Source organism: Camelus bactrianus, chromosome 3 (assembly GCF_048773025.1).
Source record: "Camelus bactrianus isolate YW-2024 breed Bactrian camel chromosome 3, ASM4877302v1, whole genome shotgun sequence".
Classification (NCBI taxonomy): Eukaryota; Metazoa; Chordata; class Mammalia; order Artiodactyla; family Camelidae; genus Camelus; species Camelus bactrianus.
In genome coordinates, this window is record NC_133541.1 from 98,606,965 (window position 1) to 98,629,210 (window position 22,246).

Consider the following 22,246-nt stretch of genomic DNA (forward strand, 5'->3'; position numbering starts at 1 on the left):
TCATTACTTACATATTTTATCACTACCTGGAAAACTGTCTAAATGTATTTCATGAATCCTGTCCTTGAGTACGGCTCTGATGAGAAAAAGAGAGCCCTTAGCTGGGTAGGGTACATTTGAGGGACAGAAATGGGAAGGCCTAAACGAGACTTGTTTGAAAAGGGGAGAGACGTTGAAAAAGGAGGACCAGTGATGGGAAGTTGAAAGTGGAGTGATGAGGAATAGTTTCTACTAGAACAGGGTTTTTTAATCTATTAGTTACAGTTCAGTTAGATCTCAGAGGCCAAAATCAGAGACTTGCCACTGCATCAGCAACTTCTTCCTCATAGCTCGTGGTCATTTCCAGGTGAATGAGGGAGAAGAAGGCCCCAAGAGTCTGAGGTGCCCATTTATGTATCCTTGCACTTTTCAGCTTTTCCCAGCATTACTTTGGGTTTATTTTTAAAGTTTTTTTTTTTTTTTCTGAAATTAAACTGAAATATGTCTCCTTCACTTTCTTCCTGTTTTAAGGAGTTCTGCCATCTGGGCAACACAGAATAAGAAAAAGAGTGGTGTTTTGGAGAGATTAGTGTCAGGTGTGTGAAGGAAGAATTACAGGGGTTAGGGGAGAGCCTGGAGGCAGGACCAACAGTCTAGAGATCATCAGGGTAGTGGGCGATGAGATGGTGCTGTCACAGAAAGGACTGCTGTATTAGACCATGGAAAGGGAGGATTGGCTAGGTGTCTTGTAGGTTTACTGACAGCTTGGCCTGTGTAAATGGCTGGTGGTGGTTGTTTTTTTTTTTTTTTTTTTCCTGATGTTCTTTATAGATAAAACTAAGGGATCTAGTATGTGAAATTTTTTTTTTCTGAGACTTGAAACATTTAGGGTATGTATTGAGGCAGTGTGTGCTACTAAAAATTCCGAGTGAATTACCTAAAATTAGCATACTCTCCTCAGCTTAGAGCTGTTAAGATTCTGCTATGCAATTTTCTGTCAAGTTAAAAAAAATTCCATTACAATATTTTTTTCCCCGTGTTTATTTATACTAATAAAAGTCAACTAACGGGTTATTTTGTTTTTCTTAACTTTTAATTTTGATTCACAGGGAGTTGCAAAGATAGTACAGAGTAGTCCAGTGCACCCTTTGCTCAGTTTCCCCCAGTGGTTACATTTTATGGAACTGTAGTACAATATCAACGCCAGGAAATTGACATTGGCACAATATGTGTATATAATTCTCTGGTTTTATCACCTGTGTAGATTTGTGTAGCCACCTCTCCAGTCAAGTCCATCATCACAAAGCTCTCCCTCATGCCATGTCTTTATATTCATACCCATATTTCTAACATTCCCCATCATACCTAACCCCTGGCAAGTAATCTGTCATTTCAAATCCTGTCATTTCAATAATATTGTATAAATGGAATCATACAATATATGACTTTTTTATGTTGAATTATTTTTATTGACATGGAAAGATATTCATTACTTAATGTCAAGTGAAACAATTTCTAGAAAAGTATGTATAACAGGATTTACTTTATGTAAAACTGTGTGTGTGTGTATGTATGTGTGTGTGTATATATATATAGCACTCTATATATCTATGTATATAAATATAGGTAGATTTGTTTCCCCATACATAAATGGTGATATCTTTGGCTGTACAATATATGGCCTTTTGAGATGGGCCTTTTTTCCCTCAACGTGAGAGCCATCCAAGGTGATGTATCAATAGTATTAACTTTTTATTGCTAGAGGGTATTCCATGAGTACTCCATGGTGTGGATATAGCTTGTCTTTTTATCTTCTTAACAGGTCTTTTGCATAGTAAAAGTTTTTAATTGTGATGAAGTCCAAATTGTTGATTTACCCCCAACTCCCATTTCTGGATCATGCTTTGGTGTTAGGTTGAAGAATTCTTCAGCAAGCTTTAGCTCATGAAGATTTTCTCCTGTTTTCTTTAAAAAGTTTTGTATTTTTATATTTTACAGCTAACTCTCGAATTCATTTTGGGTCATTTTTTGTATAACATGTGAGGTTTAGGTTGAGTTCTTTTTTTCCCTTATGAACATACAGTTGTTGCAGTCCCATTTATGAAAAGACTGTCTTTCCTTCATTGAATCGCTTTTGCCCCCACCTTGTAAAAAATCAGTCAGCTGTGCTTGTGTGGGATTATTTCTGGGTTCTCTGTTTTGTTCCATTGATCAGTGTGTCTATCCCTCTGTCAGTACCCAGTCTTTATTGCTGTAGTGATGAGTCTTAGAATTACGTCGAGTGATTCCTCTCACTTTATTCTTCTAAATAGTTTTAGCTATTCTAGTTCTTTTGCTCTTCCGTATAAATTTTAGATAGTGTTGTCTATATGTATAAAAAATTGGGGATTTTGATAGGAATTACATTAAACTTGTAATCAATTTGGGGAGAGTTGACATTTTTACTATATTGAGTCTTTCAGTCTGAACAAAATGTTTCCATCTATTTGGGTCATTTTTTTTTGTTTCTTTCATTAGTATATAGCATATGAGTTCTCTGTATGTTTCCTAGATTTACATTATTTTTATTTTTGAATTATTATAAATAGTATTTTATATTTAGTGCATTTTACCCTAGTTTTATTTCTGACTTTGGTAGCATTTTTGTTATTTTCTTCTAAAAATTTAACACTAATTATAGGTTTTTTTCAATGATTTTTTTAATCTTTAAAACGGTTTTCTATACTTTCTATTGCATCATTTCTCTATTATTGGACTTAGAGGTTATTTTTATGTTTTTCATGTAAATAATGCTATAGTGAGTGAACACCGTTTACATACAATGTTTTCCCTTTTTTAAAAAAAATTATAGCTCTAAGACATATTTCCTGGAGTAGGAATATAGGGGCACAGAACTTTTTTTAAAAATTAAGGTATAATTTATATCCAGTGAAGTACACAAATTGGTGTAAAGTTTGATAAAGTTTTACATGTATATATAACCATGTAATTACCATACAGAGAGTTTCCTCAGGGACATAGGTTTTAGGACTTTAAAAATGTATTTCTAAATTGTTCTCCAGTAGGATTATTATCTATTAATCTATCTTGTCTATCTGTCTGTCTAGTTTGCTAATGATCATATAACCTCACCAAGTACAGGTTACAGAAATTCAGCTCAAACTTGTTTAAGCAAAAAAGGAGTTTATGGGTCTTTGTAACTGGGAATTCTAGGAGTAGACCCTGAGTTCAGGCATGGCTAGATGTGACTGAAAAGATTTGAGACTTTCTTCATTACCTGAGTCCATGTATTTCAGTTTACCTTTGTTTTCATACATGCATATTGGATAAGATGTCCACCTCTAGTTTAAGGTGGTCATCCTACTTTTTTTTTGAGTCATCCTACTTTTGTCATCCCAGCAGGAAAAACTTTTTTTCCTCAATCTTTGTGTCTTAGTCATTGAGGGGACTAATTAGTTTTGCTTTGGCCACGCCCAGCACTGAACCAATTTCTGTTGTTAGAGGAGATTGATTAGTCAGTCTGGCTCACATGTACACTCCAGGACACAAAGAATGGGGGAGCATTCTCCAAAGGAGCAAGGGGTACAATCAAATGATGTTTAATGGAAGCAAGTTGTCCTTCTTGACAAGTAATAGGATAGTCCATTAAAATTTTTGTCTATCTTTATAGGTGTAAAATGCTACTTTTTTTTTTAAATTGCATTATTTGGAGGTAATTGATGTTGATCATTTCTTATGTTTGTTTATGAATATATCTGAAACACGGTGCTTGTGAGAGCCCCTAGGGCAGTGATAAGTATCTGTAAACATTTATTACTCTTATTGTTGATTTGTTGAAGCCCTGTTGTTTTTCTTATTGATGGGAATTCTACCAGGTTTCAAAAATTGAGAAATGGCTTATTGGGCCAGAGGTGCTAATCTTTTAGATTTCTCATCACTAATCTGTTGGTATTGCAGAGGTAGTGTTAACTTGGAATTGGAACTCAAGACATGATTGTATGTGTGCGTAATGATTTTAATGATGGGACAAGATTTATGGTAGTCCTGGAAAAGGTGGTTGAATAGAGTGAAGATTGCAGCTTAAATCCAGTGACTTTTACAGCCTCCCAGACTATTTGGTTTGATTTTTGTTTGATGACTGCCATACCACTAACCACACCCAATCACCTCTCATGTATGTGCTGGACAGCATGAAAACATCTGGATAATTCACTGCAGCCTCTTCTCCAATACTGAAAAAACATTTATTAAGAATACCTTCATACCTCTTCTCCCCAAATGGCTAGAAGGTGAAAATGGAGTAAATTCTTTTACTAAGTATCCTTGTCCAGTAGATAGAAAGCAAACACTTTAATGTTTGGCTTGTAGTGTCCCCCTTTCATATCGGTTTATGTTTAGATAGTATTTATCTTAAGATTTCTTTGGAGGGTTTTGTTTTCAAGTTCTGGCTTTGGGATCATTACTCCATTTCAGATAAACTTTAATTATAGTCCTTGAGTAGAAGTAGAACTTCAACTTATTGAGAACAGTCAATGTTGTTCAATACCAGGTCTTAGTCATTACAAGAACCATCTTTTCCGTAGAAAGTGTCTTGTCACTTTTAGAGCAAGAAAGTAGTATTTATTGGTCTTCTGAAACAGTGGAGTTAAAACTATTGACTTTGACAGCATCTGTGTGATCTTAGTTACATTTGATTGGTGAGCATACTCTTATGTTCTTGTTGCACAGATAACGTCTCAGCATTTGAACATTTTGGAAGCACAGAATTACCCAGTTAGATAAAACTGACTGTCTCTTAGGGACATTGCATGAAGAAGGGATAGGCAGTGAGAGTTTTAAATTGATATTAATTAATTCTCTTATTTATCTCAGTAATTGTGTAGTGAAATTGAGGACATAGATGTCATCTTCCGTGTTAGAGTTTGCATGATTTGTATATAGGGAGAAAAAAATACACATGGGAGGTGTGTGTATGAATATATGTACATATATGTGTGTGTGTCAGAATCTTGGCAAGGCAATTTTAAGGAATTTAATGATGTATTTTATCCTTGACAAAAGAATATTGAGCCCAAGCTGTCAGGCTCTTGAGGCATAATTTTCTCCCTGGCAACTGACAAGAGTCAGATTGAAAGAGGTAAAAATTGGTCTCTTGTCCAGTGCAGATGTTGACAGCTTCAGAAATATAGGTAGCCTGCAAGATAGATGTTAAAAGGCAGATGTAATCAGGACAAAGCAGCTGTCAGTGACTATTTCGAGTAGGATTTGAGATGTAGACTTCAGAGTGGAGTCTGGCTTTGCTAAGTTCATGATTTGAAGACTTGAAACATAGCTTTGAGGAGCTTTGTGTGGGTGTGTGTGAGAGATTGAATTTTAATTTTTCTAGTCTTGTTAGTGTGATTTTATTCAGGCTAGAATCATGAGCTTCATCTTATGGGCTTTTTAATTTTTCAGAGGATAAAAATGACAAACAAGTGTTCCTACCCTGGAATATTGAGGATGGGTTTCAAAAAGTGTTAACGATGGTATGGAAGAGCAATAGTAGAGCAATATTCAACATTTTGAAAAAAGATTAAAGTTAAGTTAATTAGATTTTCAGATTAGTGTAATGACTTTCTTCATTAAACCTAACAAGAAATCAGCTGATTTTTCTCATACTTTTGCTTTAAGTTCTGGCTTCTCATTTGTTATCCTGCCTTTTCTCCTTGTGATCCTGGTAGATTTTTCATCCTATTTTTGCCTCTTATTTTTGTGAATGTCTCTTCATGTGATCCTGTGATGGCTGTATCTGTTGTTAGAAGTGCTCCCACTCTAATTCGTACCCTTCATGTATTCCTGAAGACTATGATTAATTTAAAATGTGTTCATTATTGACCCCTATTCCTCCACTTTCACCATTTAATCCATTTTTTCTTGCTCTTCATTTAACTTGAGCAGGAAGAGCAAAGTATAAATTCCAAGAAATCATTAACTGGTTGTCGTCAGGGTGTTTTATGTTTTAAAGTTGTCTGTCTGACTTAAACTGTAAGTCTCTAGGGTAGAGGCTATATTTTTTTTTTCTTGGGATGTGTCAGGGATGCTGTCTGCTTCTGGATCACTACTCTTGTGTTAGCATATGCTACTTTGCAGAGACTCGGGTTCTGGTTTAGTCAGCTTGGAAGTGAGGAAAGGAGAGTGAAGTTATTAAATTCTAATGTTTCCTGTCATCTTGAAATTTTGCCTCTTTTTAAAAAGTGTCTTGTTAAATTCACAAAAATAATACTACTAACCAGGATAATAATAGTTTTAAGTTACAATGAGTAGTAGTACTTATTGCCTTAATGCTTTTTACAGTGTAGCTGGAGAAGATATCCTACGGTATTAAATTTTTGACTTTGGCATGACTTCAACCATGGTGTAGAAACATGGTTTCTACTGGTTAATTTCTTAAGGAAGTGATTCCAAGTTGAAATGCATGTTATGCATCTATTTGAATGTGTAATCAGGAAGTAAGTGCCTCTCTTTGGAGTGTTTCTGAATAGCATCAGGGCACACTTGAATTAGTAAGGAAAATGAGAACATGAATATGTGTGGTATGCTATTTTAATTTTTTTAAAAAACCGTTCTGTTGACTGGAAAAATTAGAAATGCCAAAGCTCCTTTTCTTACCCTCAGGGGATAAGGAAGGGTATAGTTTGAGAGTTTTTCTAGGTGTTCTCTGAACTGATTTAGATGGGCTTATAGTATTTGAATAACATGATGTTAAATGTTTTTTTCCTGAGTTTATTTTCAAAAGGAACAGTTGTGAATTAAAAATGACACCTCAGGGAAGTTCTCCTCAAGCATCTGTCAGGATTTTTTTTTTTTTTTTTTTTTTTTTTTTTTGCCATTGTCAGTTTTTCTGTAATTATGGTGGTATCATCTAGGGGTCTGTGGTTTTTGCCAGATATACCTCACTGATGAAAGGTGAAGGTGGAGAGGATTAATTGTGTTATTCAGATTCATCCACATGTCACGGGGCATACAGGTTATGTCAGATATATGCCACCATTTGGTCCCTTCCCATAAGGACTATGTTACAAAATCTGTTATTCTTTGTAACTATATTGCCGGTTTATCTTCAACAACAAGTGTGGAAGATGACTTATTTTATTATCAGATCATGGAAGGTGAATTTAATAATTTTGAGGGGGTGGAGGAAAGGGATTTTGGGACAGGTTGGGAAATGCATGTTAATTCTTGATTATCTTGAAGTTGGCAAATTATTTTGTGGAGACTTGGTCTTGTCAGTTTATTATTTTGTAAAATGAAAGTTGGTGGAATGATAGCAAAGAAATAATAACGGTTATATCACTTTTTGGTGAGATCCCTTCCTCATATATATTTAAGAGAATTTGGCATAGAGTAGATTTCTCAGTGGAGCTAAAGCAATAAAAAAGTCACTTTCAAGAATTAGAAATCCTGTACTAGGGAAGTTTTAGGAATTCAAATTCAAAGCTGGATGTTTTTTACTTTCTACTGTGTGAAAGATGCCCAGCTGTTAAGTACAGACTTACCTGTGATACTGGTTACTTACTCTTTTTTTCTTCCCCTTCTTCCTATGGCTAATTCCTGGGTAGAACTAAAAACATTCCTTTAACAAAAGTTAGTTTTCTATAGTGAACATGTTTTTGATAGTAAGAGGGAAAAGGAAGAAATAAAAATTAGCCATAATTTCATTACCCTGAGATGAAACCAAAAATAGACATTTTGGTCTAGACTCTTCCAGAATTTCTACTTACATGGGTAGAAATATGTTTTGCTTGATTGTTTTGCTCATTTGCTTTTTTCACTTAATGGATCCTGAACATCTTTCAGTATCATTAAGTACTCCCCCACAAAATAATTTTTGATGCTGAATAATGTCCTCTGTAGAGTAATATGATTTGAGGAGGTTGTTTTGAGCCAGAAAATAAGACTTCTCTTTAATATTGTTATGGCCAGAGTTTTATTCACTTTTCCAAAACTTAAAAGGAGTATGGTAAATAGGATAGTTTTGATTTTAAAGACTGAAGCCTGCCATTGTTAACAAGGATAGTATGAGATATCCGAGAGGATGAAAAACTTTAGATAATAAAAATCATTTTGAGATAGAGATCAAAGTGACTTGAAAATAGGAGAGGAGCAGTCGGAATTCCACATATGGCCATGAAAGTGATCATGAAATGAATAAACAATTTGAACATGCTTAAGATGATAAATGGCTTTTAGGTCCTCTCCTGGAAGCTTCTGTTATTTTGACACAGGACTATGTTTGCTGGTCCTCGAAAGTGTATTCAGGTGGATATCTTAAAATATCTTTTTCTTTTGGATCTGGCAGTTGATAACAAACAATATGCTTTTGTAAAATGTTCTGTTTAAGAAATGTCTAACTTTAAGTCTGTATAACAGTTGAACTTTTCCTGAAGTAACTAAGCAAAAAATAAGCTTTTGTATTTCATAATGTATGTTAATTTTACTTTTTCCTTTTTGTAGTGACACTAATAGCCGTGGGATTTTTATACCTTAGAAAAAAAATTTTGCATATAGACTTTTTGGAATACTTTACATTATTCCTTTTTAGGAATACCTGAGATTTATATATCACAGACGTGAATTACAGATTTTTACATTTTAAAATCATTTAAAAAGTTTTTTCTTTGAAAGTGTATTTATTATAGAAAGTTTAAAAAAGCACACACACGTATCAGAAAGTAATCACTCATCAGGCTATACAATCTTATGATGTACCACCTCTGTTGGTATTTTCGTGTATGTTGGTGTAGTCTCCCCATCCCACCCTCATGGTGTAAATACATGGTGATCTCCATTCTTGTTGTGCAGTACAGATTGTTACATATTGTCTATTTTTAAGGTAGAAATTAAATATTTTTTCCCTATTAATAAAGACACCTAGAGTGGGTGGATTATGTAATTTATAGAAGACAAACCATGCTCTTCTGCAGGTGGCTGAGTTTTTGTCGCTTTCTGGACCTAAAGGTATAAAAAGTTCTGGCCAAGGAACGTATTAGAAGTATCCTTGGTATTGTTTTTAGGGAAGATACAACTTTGCTGTGTCTTTCGGCTCTCCTTGAAGGACTTTTGAAAGCTTACAGAGGTGTTTCCATTACTGGATTTCTGAGAACCTGGTACCCTCAGCTAATGGCATTGTGGTTGGGAGCCATTCTTGTAGTATGGCATGGGCTTTTTGGGATGGGAAGTTATAAAATTGTAGGATAGATGAGGGAGTTGACTAGTTTACTAAAACCTAGAAGGAACCTCAGTTTGGCTTAATTACTCTTTTTTTTTTTTTAAAACCAGATAGAAAAACTAAAACCCAGCAAGGTGAACTAAGTCAAGCTTTGCTTATAGCTTTTACCACAAAAGGACCAGTTTTTTTTTTTTTTTTAACCACTTTCTGCCTTACGGAGATTGGAGTGAAGGGGGTTCTGTCTTTATTCCTTCTTCACTGCAAATTAAAAGCCAGTTTTTCCTTTATCCTTTAGGAAACTTGCTAGCATGACTTTATTTCTAAATATATAAGAAATCTTTGGTGTGTGAGCAATGACCATGTTCTGAATGGATTTTAAGAATTGGAGAAAATAGATGGGAAAGTGGAAAGGACATGGTAGTATTTGTTGAGCATTGTATTTATTACCTCATTTATTTTCTACTGCAGCCCAGTGGAATGGGAGGTGATATTCCCATTTTACAGGAAAGAAAACAGAGGTAAAGATGTAGCAACCTGAAGTCACACAGCCACCAAATAGCAAAATTGGGATTCAGACCCAGTTTCAATATCTTTTTTTATCTCCACCAGACAGTCCTGTGGGAGAATAATGTGTATTCATTAACATTACTTTGTAATATTCTTTGTTTAAAGGAGCAGCATAATAGAATATCTCATGTTTCCTAGGATCAAGTTAAAAAAAAGAAGAAAAACCTCGTTTTGAAAACTTTTTCTGTCTGTCTCTGTGTCTGTCTGTTTCTCATACACATACACACACCCCCACACACGTTTGAAGCTTGTCCTTTTTCCCCATAACTTAATAAAAACTTGGATTGCTTTGAAGGGAATTTATTCAAGATATTTGATGCTTCAGAAAGGCTTTTACCTTGTCCTGTTGTAATGTAGAACTGTGGTTTTTAAATTTCTCTTACAGTTGCCCTTTGTCCTTGTTTTGAACTCCAGGGGAGCTTAGTTAGGAGAAAATGCCAGGAGATCGGCATGTTGACAGATATGATTTCATGGCAGATGAAACAGTAGTAGTGGGTTCTCTTAAGCTCCATCTTTATATCTTGGTTAATACAAGATGTCGTGTAGTAGACTAGAGACAATTGGGACAAGGCCAGAAGACACAGTTATATTCTCAGCTTTTACTGCTGATCATGTGACCTTGGACAGACAGACTGCCTCAGTTTTCCTAGTTTGCCTTTTTGTATACAGAGTGCTTTTGATAACTCTTAGAAATATATGCTGTAAACCTGTTGACAGTAAAGATTTATTTTATTACCTTATTAAACATCTCAAGTCAATTTTAAAGTCTTGTTCCTTTTACAGAGATGACCATTTAGCAGAAATTTGAGTCCCTTTTTAAAAAGGCTAGTGGTTTATTTACATATTTGTTCATAGTTTTGTGAGTAGAGAAAATTTCTATGTTTTAATCTATTGTACAGTATGTTTCTGATGTGTTGTTTTCATTACTAATAACATATGTTAGCCATGAAGTTAAGTATTTGTCATTATGGTTGTGAGCTAAGAGAGATTAGAGTGGATGTAAATATATTTAATTTACTTTGCATCTTCATTCTAGTTCTACTTGTCATTTGACCTGATACTGTTTTGGAATGATTTGTGCTAGCTGTAGAGAAATGAAACTTTTAAGAGAAACTTGGGTGGGAATGAGAATTTAGAAGGAGGTGTGGTTATGGTGAAAATAGAGATTAGAGTTGGGGATAAATTGGACGATTATTATAGTGAGATTGAGTGATTAAAGTTAAATTTAAAATTATCTTTAATACTTTTCACTGGTCCATTTGAATGTAAGCTAATCATTAAAGAGTTTTGATTCATTTAGATTGACTGTAGTTTTAAGAATCTACTTTAAGTTCATCCTGTTTGGCTTAACCTGGGCTTTTAACTTCTTTCCACAGTTCTTTCATTTACTTCAGGTTAATTCACTTTTTTATTTCCCATAGCAGCTGCTTCACATTTTCTTCCACTTTCTTCAAACGCTCACTCTTTTGTCCACCCTGCTCAGTTTGAAAGTGCAAAAGATAAAATGTTGGAAACTGATCCAAACTTAGAAAGAAATACGATAATTCATGAAGGGATAGAAAAGACGCTCTCTATATCATGTTGAAAAAGGCAAGCATTGTTAAAAAACTATGTTTCAGTAGTTTTTTTACAAAGAAGTAAAACACTTTAATAGTGTTCATAATGTTTTAAGTTACAGTGTATTAAATATTTGTTGTACTCTTTCATTTCCGTGTATATTTATAATCATCAGTAAGGAGCTTTTAACCTTTTCACAAAAAGTTTTAAAGGTCACAAGACAATTGTAACTTTTCCCATTGATGATAAAGATCACATTGTATTGTTTGAGTTTGTATGATCGTTTTTACAGACCAGCACTACTGTGCAAAGTGAGGATTATCTGTATTTGTTGTACTACTGTGGAAACTGAGACCATTTTAGTGTTGAAGCTACAGTTTGTTTGACTTCTAAGTTTGTGATCCTACTCTTTCACTATACTGCTATTCCTGTACAAAATCGAAACTAAAAAAAAAAAGTTTTTTTTTAGCAGGCCCTTGACTTTCCTCCTAGTAGCAGACCAGATTCTTGAAAGAGCAGTTTTATTTCTAACTTGTTCTGTTACCCTTGAACTCTGGCTTTTGCATCTCCCACAAAGTCAGTCTTCCTCACTAACTCCATGCCAGCCTCAGTGGCTTTTTTGGCCTTCCAAGATCATGGTAGTGTACATCTACCCCAGCGTCTTTGACTTGGTATTCCCTCTGCCTGGGATGTTGCCTTGAGATAGCCACATTGCTCCTGTGCTTCCTTTTTTAAAACTTTCTTCAAGTGGTATCTTTTCAATGAGGCCTGCCTTGATACCCCGATTTTAAACTGTATCTTATATCCCCACTTCCCCTGTCCTTTCTGTCACTGCCCTTCCCTCCCCAGGTATTTTCATCTACCAAACTATATAGTTGATTTATTTATTATGTCTATTATCTTTCTCTCCTATTAGAACATAAGCTCCTTGGAACCAGGGATTTTTGTCTGGTTAATTTCTCTCCCAAGTGTTTAGAATAGTGCCAGGCTCTTACCAGGTGCTCAGTAAACACTTGTTGAGATAAGGCATGAATGCCCTTGAGAGTCATTTTTGAACAGATGAATACTCAGGAAACAAAGTGAAAATCTTTTCTCTGTCTTCTTATGTTGTTTTATCTAATAGTAGTAATTTCTACCAACACTTGTATTGTTTCCTAGTGCAGGGTAATAAATTAGGCCTTTTTATATATGTTAGTAGTTGACCCTTACAGCAAGGCATTCTCTACAATTTACAGAAGAGGAAACAGGCTATGGAGTCTAGTCACATAGCTGATAAGTGGCAAACTTAAGGTTACCTCCAACTCCAGGGTCTGTACTTTCAGGTCACTGCATTTGATATTCTTTTTTGTCTTTATTTACTGAGTCATAAGTCACATCATAATGTTCACTCTTAAAGCATACAATTCAGTGATTTTTTAGTATATATAAGATTGTACGGCCATAACTACTGTGTAATTCCAGAACATTGTCATTAACCTCAGAAAGAAACCTCGTACATATTAGTAGTTGGTCCTCACTCTTCCCTTCTGCCCCAGCCCCTGGCAGCCACTAATCTGGTTTCTGCCTCTATGGATTTATCTTTCTGTCATTGCCCCTCCCTCCCCAAGAACTTTCATATAAATGGACATCTCATATAAGTAGAGAAATATAATATATAGCCTTTTGTGACAGGCTTCTTTCACTTAACATAATGCTTTGAGGGTTCCTACATGTTTATAGCATATTTCAGTGCTTTATTCCTTTTTATGGCTAAATATTTCATTGTATCAATATACCTCATTTTATTTATCCATTCATTAATTGATGGGTGTTTGGGTTGCTTCCACATTTCAGCTATTATGGAGTGCTTTTGTAAACATTTATGTATATGTTTTTGTGTTGACAAATGTTTTCAGTTCTCTGGGGATGTACCTAGGAGTGGAATTGATGGGTCATATTGGTAACACTACATTTAACCTTTTTAGGAACTGCTACACTGTTTTCCATAGTGGTTGCACTATTTTACATCCTCACCAGTGGGATATGAGAGTTCCAATTTCCCCATATCCTCACCAACATTTGTTACTATTTGTCTTTATTAGAGCTGTCCTAGTAGATATGAAGTGGTATCATTTTGATATGCATTGCCCTTACAGCAGATGAGGTTGAACATCTTTTCATGTGCTTGTTAGCCATTTATATGTCTTCTTTGGAGAGGTGATATAATTCTTTGTGTATTTTAAATTGGATTGTTTCTCTTTTTATTGTGGATTTTAAGAGTGCTTTATATATTGTGATTACTTGATCCTTATCAGTTATGATTTTCAGAAATGTTTTTGCATTCTTTGGGTCTTGTCACTTTCTTGATAGTGTCCTTTGAAGCACAAAAAATTTAATTTTGATGATGTCCAGTTTATATCTTTTTTTTTTTTCTGTTTGTTCTTTTGGTGTAATAGTTAAGGAACCATTGCCTAATCAGAGGTCTTGAAGACTTACATCAGTGTTTTCTTCTAAGATGTTTGATTTATAATTGTACCTCTTAATTTAGGTTTTGATTTATTTTGAAAATACATGGTATGAGGTAGGGGTCCAACTTCATTCTTTTGCATGTGAATATTCAGTTGTCCCAGCACTATTTTATTTTTCCCCTGCTGAATGGTTTTGGCAATCTTGTTGAAAACTAATTTGCTATAGTTCTGGATTTTCAGTTCTATTCCAGTCATCTGTATATATGCATTTGATTTTGTTGACTGGTTTCCTCTTAGAGCAAACACTTGTCGTCTTGTTTTTTGACAGTTTGTCATTTTGGTTCTCTTTGTTTTTCTTGTCCTAGAGTCTTCCTCTGCTTCCTCCTAAATCCACAGTCTCAAGGGCTCCAGCCTTTTTTTCTTTTAATTTTCCCTGATTCATGTGTACACATATAGCACTCTGGCTCTCTTCTCTGTCACAGAACATCTGTACTTTGAGTCCTTTATGCAATCTTCAATGCTTTCTTTTCCGTCACTCTTACAGTCAAAGGTTATCATATCATTTGACCCCTGCCTTTATGATTTACTACTATGCTTTCCTCTTTCTGTGGCTTTCTGACCTGTACCTCTGGTCAAGTTTATTATATGTAGTTTTGTTAGGTTAATCCTGTATTGTCTATGACTTTACTTTCCCTCTTCAGCTCAGTAATTCTTTGTGCTTTGTTTGTCTATGGCTTTTTCATCCCCATCGTCTGCTGCTTATCTATACATCCCTTCCCAGTTACACTAGAGAACTCAGGCCTCAGTCATGCCTTTTTTATTGTGTACGCAGCTTAATAAGTGGTTCTAAGACCATAACATTAGCATTCTAAATCCTGGCTCTGTCATTTACTGGTAGGTGACTGTAATTAAATTAGTTAACTTGTCTAACCTTTAGATGTCTCATTGGTAAAGAAGGGCTATTACCACCTCCTTGCTGTGTTTAACAGGATTAAATAAAATATACATAGTGCCTTGGAGTGGGCATTTAATAAATGTTAAATATTACTATGCTGCTGTTCCTTTTGCTTGAGGTGCTCACTCCCTTAACTCTGCTGCCCTGAATTCTTCCTATCCTTTGAAGGTAGAAACCATTTCAGAGTACCATGTCTTCCGTAAAACTGTTGCTCTCATTTCACTTCTACCCAGGACTGGTTGTTAGTGCTTCTTCCTTTGACCCTATGATACTTTGGGCTTTTCTTACAGCTTGTATGTTAAAATGGCACATGGCACATAATTCTGTGTGATCACTTTTCTTCTTTTCTGGTTATAAACCATTTGAAAGCAGAGGTAAGTCTTGCTCAGGTTTGTATCCCTGGCAGTGTGCAATAAGCTCTCAGTAAATAGATAGAATTCTATTTATTGTATAAGGCCAATAACTCTTGTGTAATATCTCTTAGTATTAAGGCAAATATCTTTTTCTTGCGAAGCTTTTGAGACAACTTCATACATGAGTAAATAGCTTTCCCTGATATTTTCCTTACAGGGCTATTGTAATTCTGATTGCACTGTAATACTCCCTAATTTGTGGGCCCTTTGTGTACAGGTGCCTTGTCTTAATCAGCTTTTAATTGTTTGCTTGTCTGTCTTACCTGCTCCATAGAGCTCCATGAGGACATGGGCTATATCTTGAGCACCATATCACTGGCACCTAATATAGTCTTTGATGTATATATAGTAGGTGCTCAAATACTTACTGAATAAATAAGTGAGTGCCTGAGCTCTGTCTTTACCACAAGATAGCACTTCTTAATGTATCCATTTAATTGCCGTATTTCTGTATCTTAGATCCAGGAAAACTCTTAACTATGAAATTCTTCATTGTGAGTTATTTCTGGCCTGACAAATATGTAGAGCTTGTCTTTACTCTTAGTATATGATGCTTCTGAGCCTAGTTAATATATAAATCTGAGGTTGAATTTAACTTTTTTCTCCTGAGTTCATATTCTGCAACGAGATTTGATAACTAGGAGAAATTTGGTTGGTCTCTTCAGAAGTAGCTAGGCTTCTTGAAGATGTACTTTCTTACATTTATGGAAGAGATGAAAGTGTGAATAACCTTTAGGCTTTAATCTGAAGTGGGCACATTGAGCCAAGGGAGGGAATAATTGCTTTTCCAGGAATCCAAAGATAGTCACCATACAGGTGTTGTCGGTATAACTGGTGGAACAGACACAGCCCAGGCCCTCGAGTTGCTTCCAGCTATTAAAAAAAGAGAAGTGATAGGCACCCTAAATGATTATTAATAGAAATACATGACAAAGAAGTATGTTATTTTATAAGTTTCTAAGAGATGTTATAAATGACTTTTTAGCATTATTGAAGTAGGGATTGTATAAGCTGGACATTCCTAATAACTATAGTAAAATGTGTATGTGTTTAGCTTATTTTTTATTATGGGTATAATACAGAAAATGTTTTTGTAAGTACAGAATAATGTAAAGAGTCAAATTATAACCTAATATAACTATTATTTCTCTTTTGACTCCAGCCTTCTCTTTTTTTAAACACCTTTATTGTATAATTCCTGTAAACTACACGTATTTTAGATGTACAATTGGATGAATTTTGATAGATGTATATACCTATGAAATCACCTCCACAGTTAAGATAGCTAACATTTCCATCGCTCCCCAAGAGGTGCAAATTTTGAACTCCCGATTTATCCATTCCCACCTCCTTTCCCCTTTGGTAACTATAAGTTTGTTCTTGGTGAGTCTGTTTCTTTTTTTGTAGATAAGTTAATTTGAGTCCTTTTTTTTTTTTTTTAAGATTTCACATATAAGCAATATCATATGGTATTTTTCTTTCTCTTTCTGCTTACTTAGAATGACTGTCCAGGTCCATCCATGTTGTTGCAAAAGACATTATTTTATTCTTTTTGATGGCTGAGTATTATTCCATTGTGTGTGTATACACAGACACGCACACGCACACACACACACGCACACACACACACCACATCTTTATCCAGTCATCTATCGATGGACATTTAGGTTGTTTCCACATCTTGGCTGTTGTAAATAGTGCTGCTGTGAACATTGGGGTGCGTGTGTCTTTTTGAATTCTATTTTTCTTCGTATATATGCCTAGGAGTGGGATTGCTAGATCATATGGTAAGTTTATTTTCAGTTTTTTAAGGAACCTCCATACTGTCCTCTATAGTGGCTGCACAAATTTACATTCCCACCAACATTAGGAGGGTTCCCTTTTCTACACACCCTTACCAGCATTTATCATTTGTGGACTTTTTAATGATGGCCATTTTGACTGGTTTGAAGTGATATCTCATTGTAGTTTTGATTTGCATTTCTCTAACAGTGATGTTGAGCATCTTTTCATCTGCTTGTTAGCCATGTGTATGTCTTCTTTGGAGAGTTGTCTGTTTAGGTCTTCTGCCCATTTTTTGATTTGGTTGCTTTTTTTTTTTTATATTAAGCTGTATGAGCTGTTTGTGTATTTTAGAAATTAGTCTCTTGTTGGTCACATCATTAGCAAGTATTTTCTTCCATTCTGTAGGTTCTTTTTTTTTAAAACATGGATTGTATACACTTACCATTTTGTCTTTTTTCTACTTAAGATTTCATCATGAGCTTTTAACTTTTTAAAATATATATATTAATATTTACATAATAGTCAGTGGCTATACCATAATTGACTTAACTAGATGCTTGTTGAGCATCTGAGCTGTTGGCAGTGTTTTGCTCTGAGGAAAATGAATGAGTCAGTGATTGAACTCTTATCTTTTCACATACCAGTGAGTCCCTGAGCTGTATGCATTAGATAGTTGGGATGGTTAATGAAGTGTGGTGGTCCGACATAATGGCTGCTGTGTTTCTGTATTATTCTGTGGATATGAGGGTAGATTGGATTAGATCCATTTTTTTTCTCCCATTTAAATCTTGGGCTTCTTTTTTTTTCTTAGGATACATATAATGGTCCTTTTCTGAAAATGATATTATTAGATCAATGGAAAGAGTTATTTTTAAGGCTCTTGATGTACAGTAGTAGATCACTTTCCAGATACTGTGCTTTCACCAGCAATATATGCAGGTGCTTTTCTTAGTTATAGCTAGAAAACAAAAGCAAAACCCCTTAAATTCTATGCATGAAATATACAAAATTTGAACTACTTTAATTTTTTAAAATGTAGACCAGTTATTTGGTCCATTCCTGCTGAGTTTGTTTTTCCACCCTGTTAAACAGGTGACTTGATGAAGAGTGCTGCTGGAGAGTTTGCAGATGATCCCTGTTCTTCTGTGAAGCGTGGCAACATGGTTCGGGCAGCTCGAGCTTTGCTCTCTGCTGTTACCCGGCTGCTTATTTTGGCTGACATGGCAGATGTCTACAAATTACTTGTTCAGCTGAAAGTTGTAAGTACAGGCCTGTGTCTATAATTTGTTCTATCACGGTGAGGCTGCTGCTGGCCATACTTAGTTCAGCATTCCTTTAGGATTTTTATTTTTAATAATTTTTTATTTATTTAGTTTCTTGCTAACTTTTTTTTTTAGGGGGATAGGTAATTAGGTTCATTTATGTATTTTTCAATGGCAATCTGGGGATTGAACTCAGTATCTTGTGCATACTAAGCACGTGTTCTGCCACTGAGCTATACCCTCCTCCCCTAGGATTTGGTTTGGTTTTCTACAGTTTTGTTTTTTTTTTTTTTTTTCTTTCTTTCTTTGAGGTTGGGGTGAAAGGTAACTAGGTTTGTTTGTTTGTTTATTTATTTATTTATTAATGGAGGTACCAGGGATTGAACCCAGGACCTCATGCATGCTAAGCATGTGCTCTACCACCTGAGCTGTAGCCTCCCTCTGGATTTGATTTGGTTTTGAACTTGGTTTACCTACATGGACCAGGAATGCTTTTAATTTCCACTTACTGCTCTATTCCAAGTGTACATCATACTGGCTCTGCTATGATACATATTGTCTTTGTTCTAATGAAGAATTTGTAGCAAAGGTATTGTTTTTGACTCCTTCCCTTCTAGTAGTGATTAATTATCTCCTTGTACCAGTAGAGTTCTAGAGTGAGAAGTCAAGGTATGTTAAATTGCATGTTTTTAGGTGGAAGTCAGTGTAATGTTGTCCTTCATAAAGTTCCCATGTAGTAGCTGCTCAGGTGTTTGAGGGCCATGTAAACTGAAGAGGAAGTTTGGATTGCTATCTGAGTAGCTGTTAAAAGGAATTAAAAAATTCTAGATGTTACTCATATACAGACTTGTATTGTTGAGAATTTTTCTTTTGGGGGGTATATCTTATAGGTGGAAGATGGTATCTTGAAACTGAGGAATGCAGGCACTGAACAAGACTTGGGAATACAGTACAAAGCCCTGAAACCTGAAGTGGATAAGCTGAATATTATGGCAGCCAAAAGACAACAGGTACAGTCATGAGTTGGAAAATATTTAAGTTGCTTATATTATTATCTAGTGGGAAAAATTCATTTTACCTAAGTTTCCTGAAGGTACCAGTATCTCTGCTACTATAGTTTCATGAAAACAATTTATGATGTGTCCTTTCAGTATTATATTGTTAATAAGGTTATAATTAAGTTTTATTCAGTTATGCTTCTATTTTAATTCCCGTGAAAATTTTACTTAAAGTAGCTTAGCAATTTGCAGTAGTGTCTAGAAAGGTAATAGGCCTTTGTTACAAGTGTTGAAGGATGAACTTGAGTTGTGGAGTCTGAGATTTTTAGAAACCTTAAACCAGTTAAAACATAATGGAATTACTTCTATATCAGAAAGTACTTCTCCTTCCATATTTTGTCACTTTTTAAAGTGTTATTATTTATTAGTAGCAGTTTCCACAGTGTTATGAATTTGTGTTGTGTGGCATTTGGATCCATGTTCTTATTTTTCCAGTCTTTTCCTGTTGGGGTGCTTGAAGTCTTCCCTGTACCCTTCCTGTTGGATGCCGTGTGTTAGGTGTTTGTTCCAAAGGGGGATACTTTTGTCACCATCCATCTCTTAGAACTTCAGTAGTCTTGATCAAGCTTGTTAATTCTTATTCTTAAAAAGCCCTGAAAAGATAAATTCTTGTTATTGTTAGCCAATACCGATGTCATTTAAAATATTTTACACTGCAGTTTACTGAAAATCCAGCTCCAAAACTGCATGAACAATGAGGGATTTATTTTCTCACTAGTTAGAAGCCCCAAGTTAGGTTAAGTGACTTCGGGATTGTTAAATTTAAAGGCTTTGCAATATCATCAAGGATTCTGTTTCTTGACATATCCAGCACTGTTGTCTTCAGTGTGCCTGGCACTGGATGGCTGTAGAAGCTCTAGGTGTGACTTTTGTGCACATCAATATGTCCAGTGAGAAAAAAGGAACTGTTTCTTCCATATGTCTCTCTTTATAAATAAGCAAACCATTTAGAAGCCCCTAACAGATTTGCCCTAAATCTGTATTGTGTCACATGCCCCCCTTTTAAACTAATCATTGTTAAGAGGAAAGCAATTAACTATGTCTCACTCAGAGTAATGAAGATCTGCCTTCTGGCCTGTGACGGGGTAGCCTTCTCAAGGACAGGACACCCAGCAAGAACTCTGACAGGCATGAGGAAAATGGGGTCAGTACTGTAAATGTCCAGTATATGACAACCTCAACTTTGGAGACTTCAACTTTTATTTGGTTATATTTACATTAGTGTAGGAATTCTACGCCACAGGGTCGAGAGGATTGAATTAAATAATAATAGTGCTAGACACTCAGTAGGCCCTCAGCAGTAGCCAGTTGGTGAATAGTAGTCAGTGCTTGTATATCAAGTTATAAGATGTGACTAGACTGAAACTGCACAGATGAGATCCTAGTTTTACATTTCCAGTACTTAATATTACACAGGATAATGTAGCTAGTCTTGTTGTAATGCCTGAGCAATATAGTTAGTGTAGGCTCACTGTGCGCTGATCATTTGTCCTTGTGTTGGCTTATGTCTCCATCACATAAATCACAAGTAGTTTTCTTTTTGTTTTGTTTTGCTGGGGCTGACTGATCCTAAGAAGTTGTTGTATAATTACAGTATGGTAGTTCTATAGACATGACAAGCTGGCCAAGTTATGTTCACAATTTATTTTACATAATGTTCTTGGTATAAGTTCTCATTTGAATATGTGAAATAAATGTTAGTTATATTTTAAAAAGTTTGGTGAATAATCTTACTGTCTTAAAACGTAGTCTGATCTTGGTTTTTGAAGACTTACTATTATGTGAAGAAAGTGAGAACATTTAGACTGACACTATTATATATCTTTGCAAAATGATGGAATGGAATAAGTAAATTGATGATGTTCTTGAGATAAAACACAGTAATAGTCCAGAATTCTGTATACTACTGGAGTATACTTCTGTATACTACTGGAGTATACTTCTGTATACTTCTGTATACTACTATACAACATTACTGGAAAGTAATGTTGCCTGAGTTTTAATTCTTTGTGTCATGGGTCCATGAAGAGTTCTATAGTCGTAATCCCTGATATTAGAAAAAAAAGTGAATTTCAAACATTTCCAAAATAAGATGTCATGAAAATATTAATAGTTAACATGCCAGATGATCTTATGTCTATATCTGTTTTTGCCCTTGGTCACCTTGCTCTCTGCCTCAGGAACCTGACCTACCTGGACTATATCTAGAGTTTCCTTTGTCCTCTAGCTTCTGGTTGGGTTGGTCATTGGGAGCACCAATAGGAGGTTAGAGGAGATAGAGTAAGACTGGGGTTTTATTCCCCTGACCCCCTCCCTGATGGTTGCCCCAGATGGCTAACAGTCATAGCCTCTGTTGAGTGGTATCTCCCCACGTCTTGCTTTTTGGGTTCTAGTAACTGCCTCCTCTTTTGTCTTTGGGCCTAAGTGCCCCAACAGGCTGTGGTTCTTTACTCTGCCCATACCTTTTGTAGCATAGTCGTTAAACCATCTTTGAATTACTCAGTTTGATTTTACTGTCTGTTTTCTGCTGGTATCTTGAGTGACAAATATTCACCATTTTAAAGTTTGTCTTGGGTTTGTTGTATTTCATGGTCATTTATAGTGGGGGGGGGGCTAATTCTTTAACCTTTAGCTTTAGCCTAGAGTTCATTGTATAGGATGGCTGTGGACTCCTGGGTGCCTCATAAAATGACCTTTTATAGGACCTGGGCCTTGGTGTGTATTTCTGTAAACTCTTCCTTTCTTTGGGTATTAAACTGCTGCTCATTCTATCCTAAGGTACCAGCCTAGTGGAAACTTCATTCTCCCTTTTGGATACTGCCCATTGGCTCCCTTAATTAAGTGGTCACGATTTTCCACACTTTGTATTTTCTGGCAGAATTCCTCTACTGCTGTATGCTTAGCACCCTGGACAATTTTGTCCTTTGACCTTTTCTTTTCTCCCCATGTGTGGTATGTAATAATTTAGCTCCTTTTTGAGCCTCTTATCTTTACAAGTAGCCCTAGTCCAGAAAA

General features: G+C 35.4%; 1 protein-coding gene across 1 annotated transcript in view; it reads left to right on the plus strand.

Moving 5' to 3' along the window:
- The window catches only part of CTNNA1 (catenin alpha 1), a 154,234-nt gene that overhangs the window by 29,678 nt on the left and 102,310 nt on the right, over nt 1-22,246 (plus strand). The window contains exons 4-5 of the mRNA XM_074360744.1: nt 18,004-18,170; nt 19,064-19,183. Of these exons, the coding sequence (XP_074216845.1) occupies nt 18,004-18,170; nt 19,064-19,183 (287 nt within the window). The remainder of the gene's footprint in view (nt 1-18,003; nt 18,171-19,063; nt 19,184-22,246) is intronic.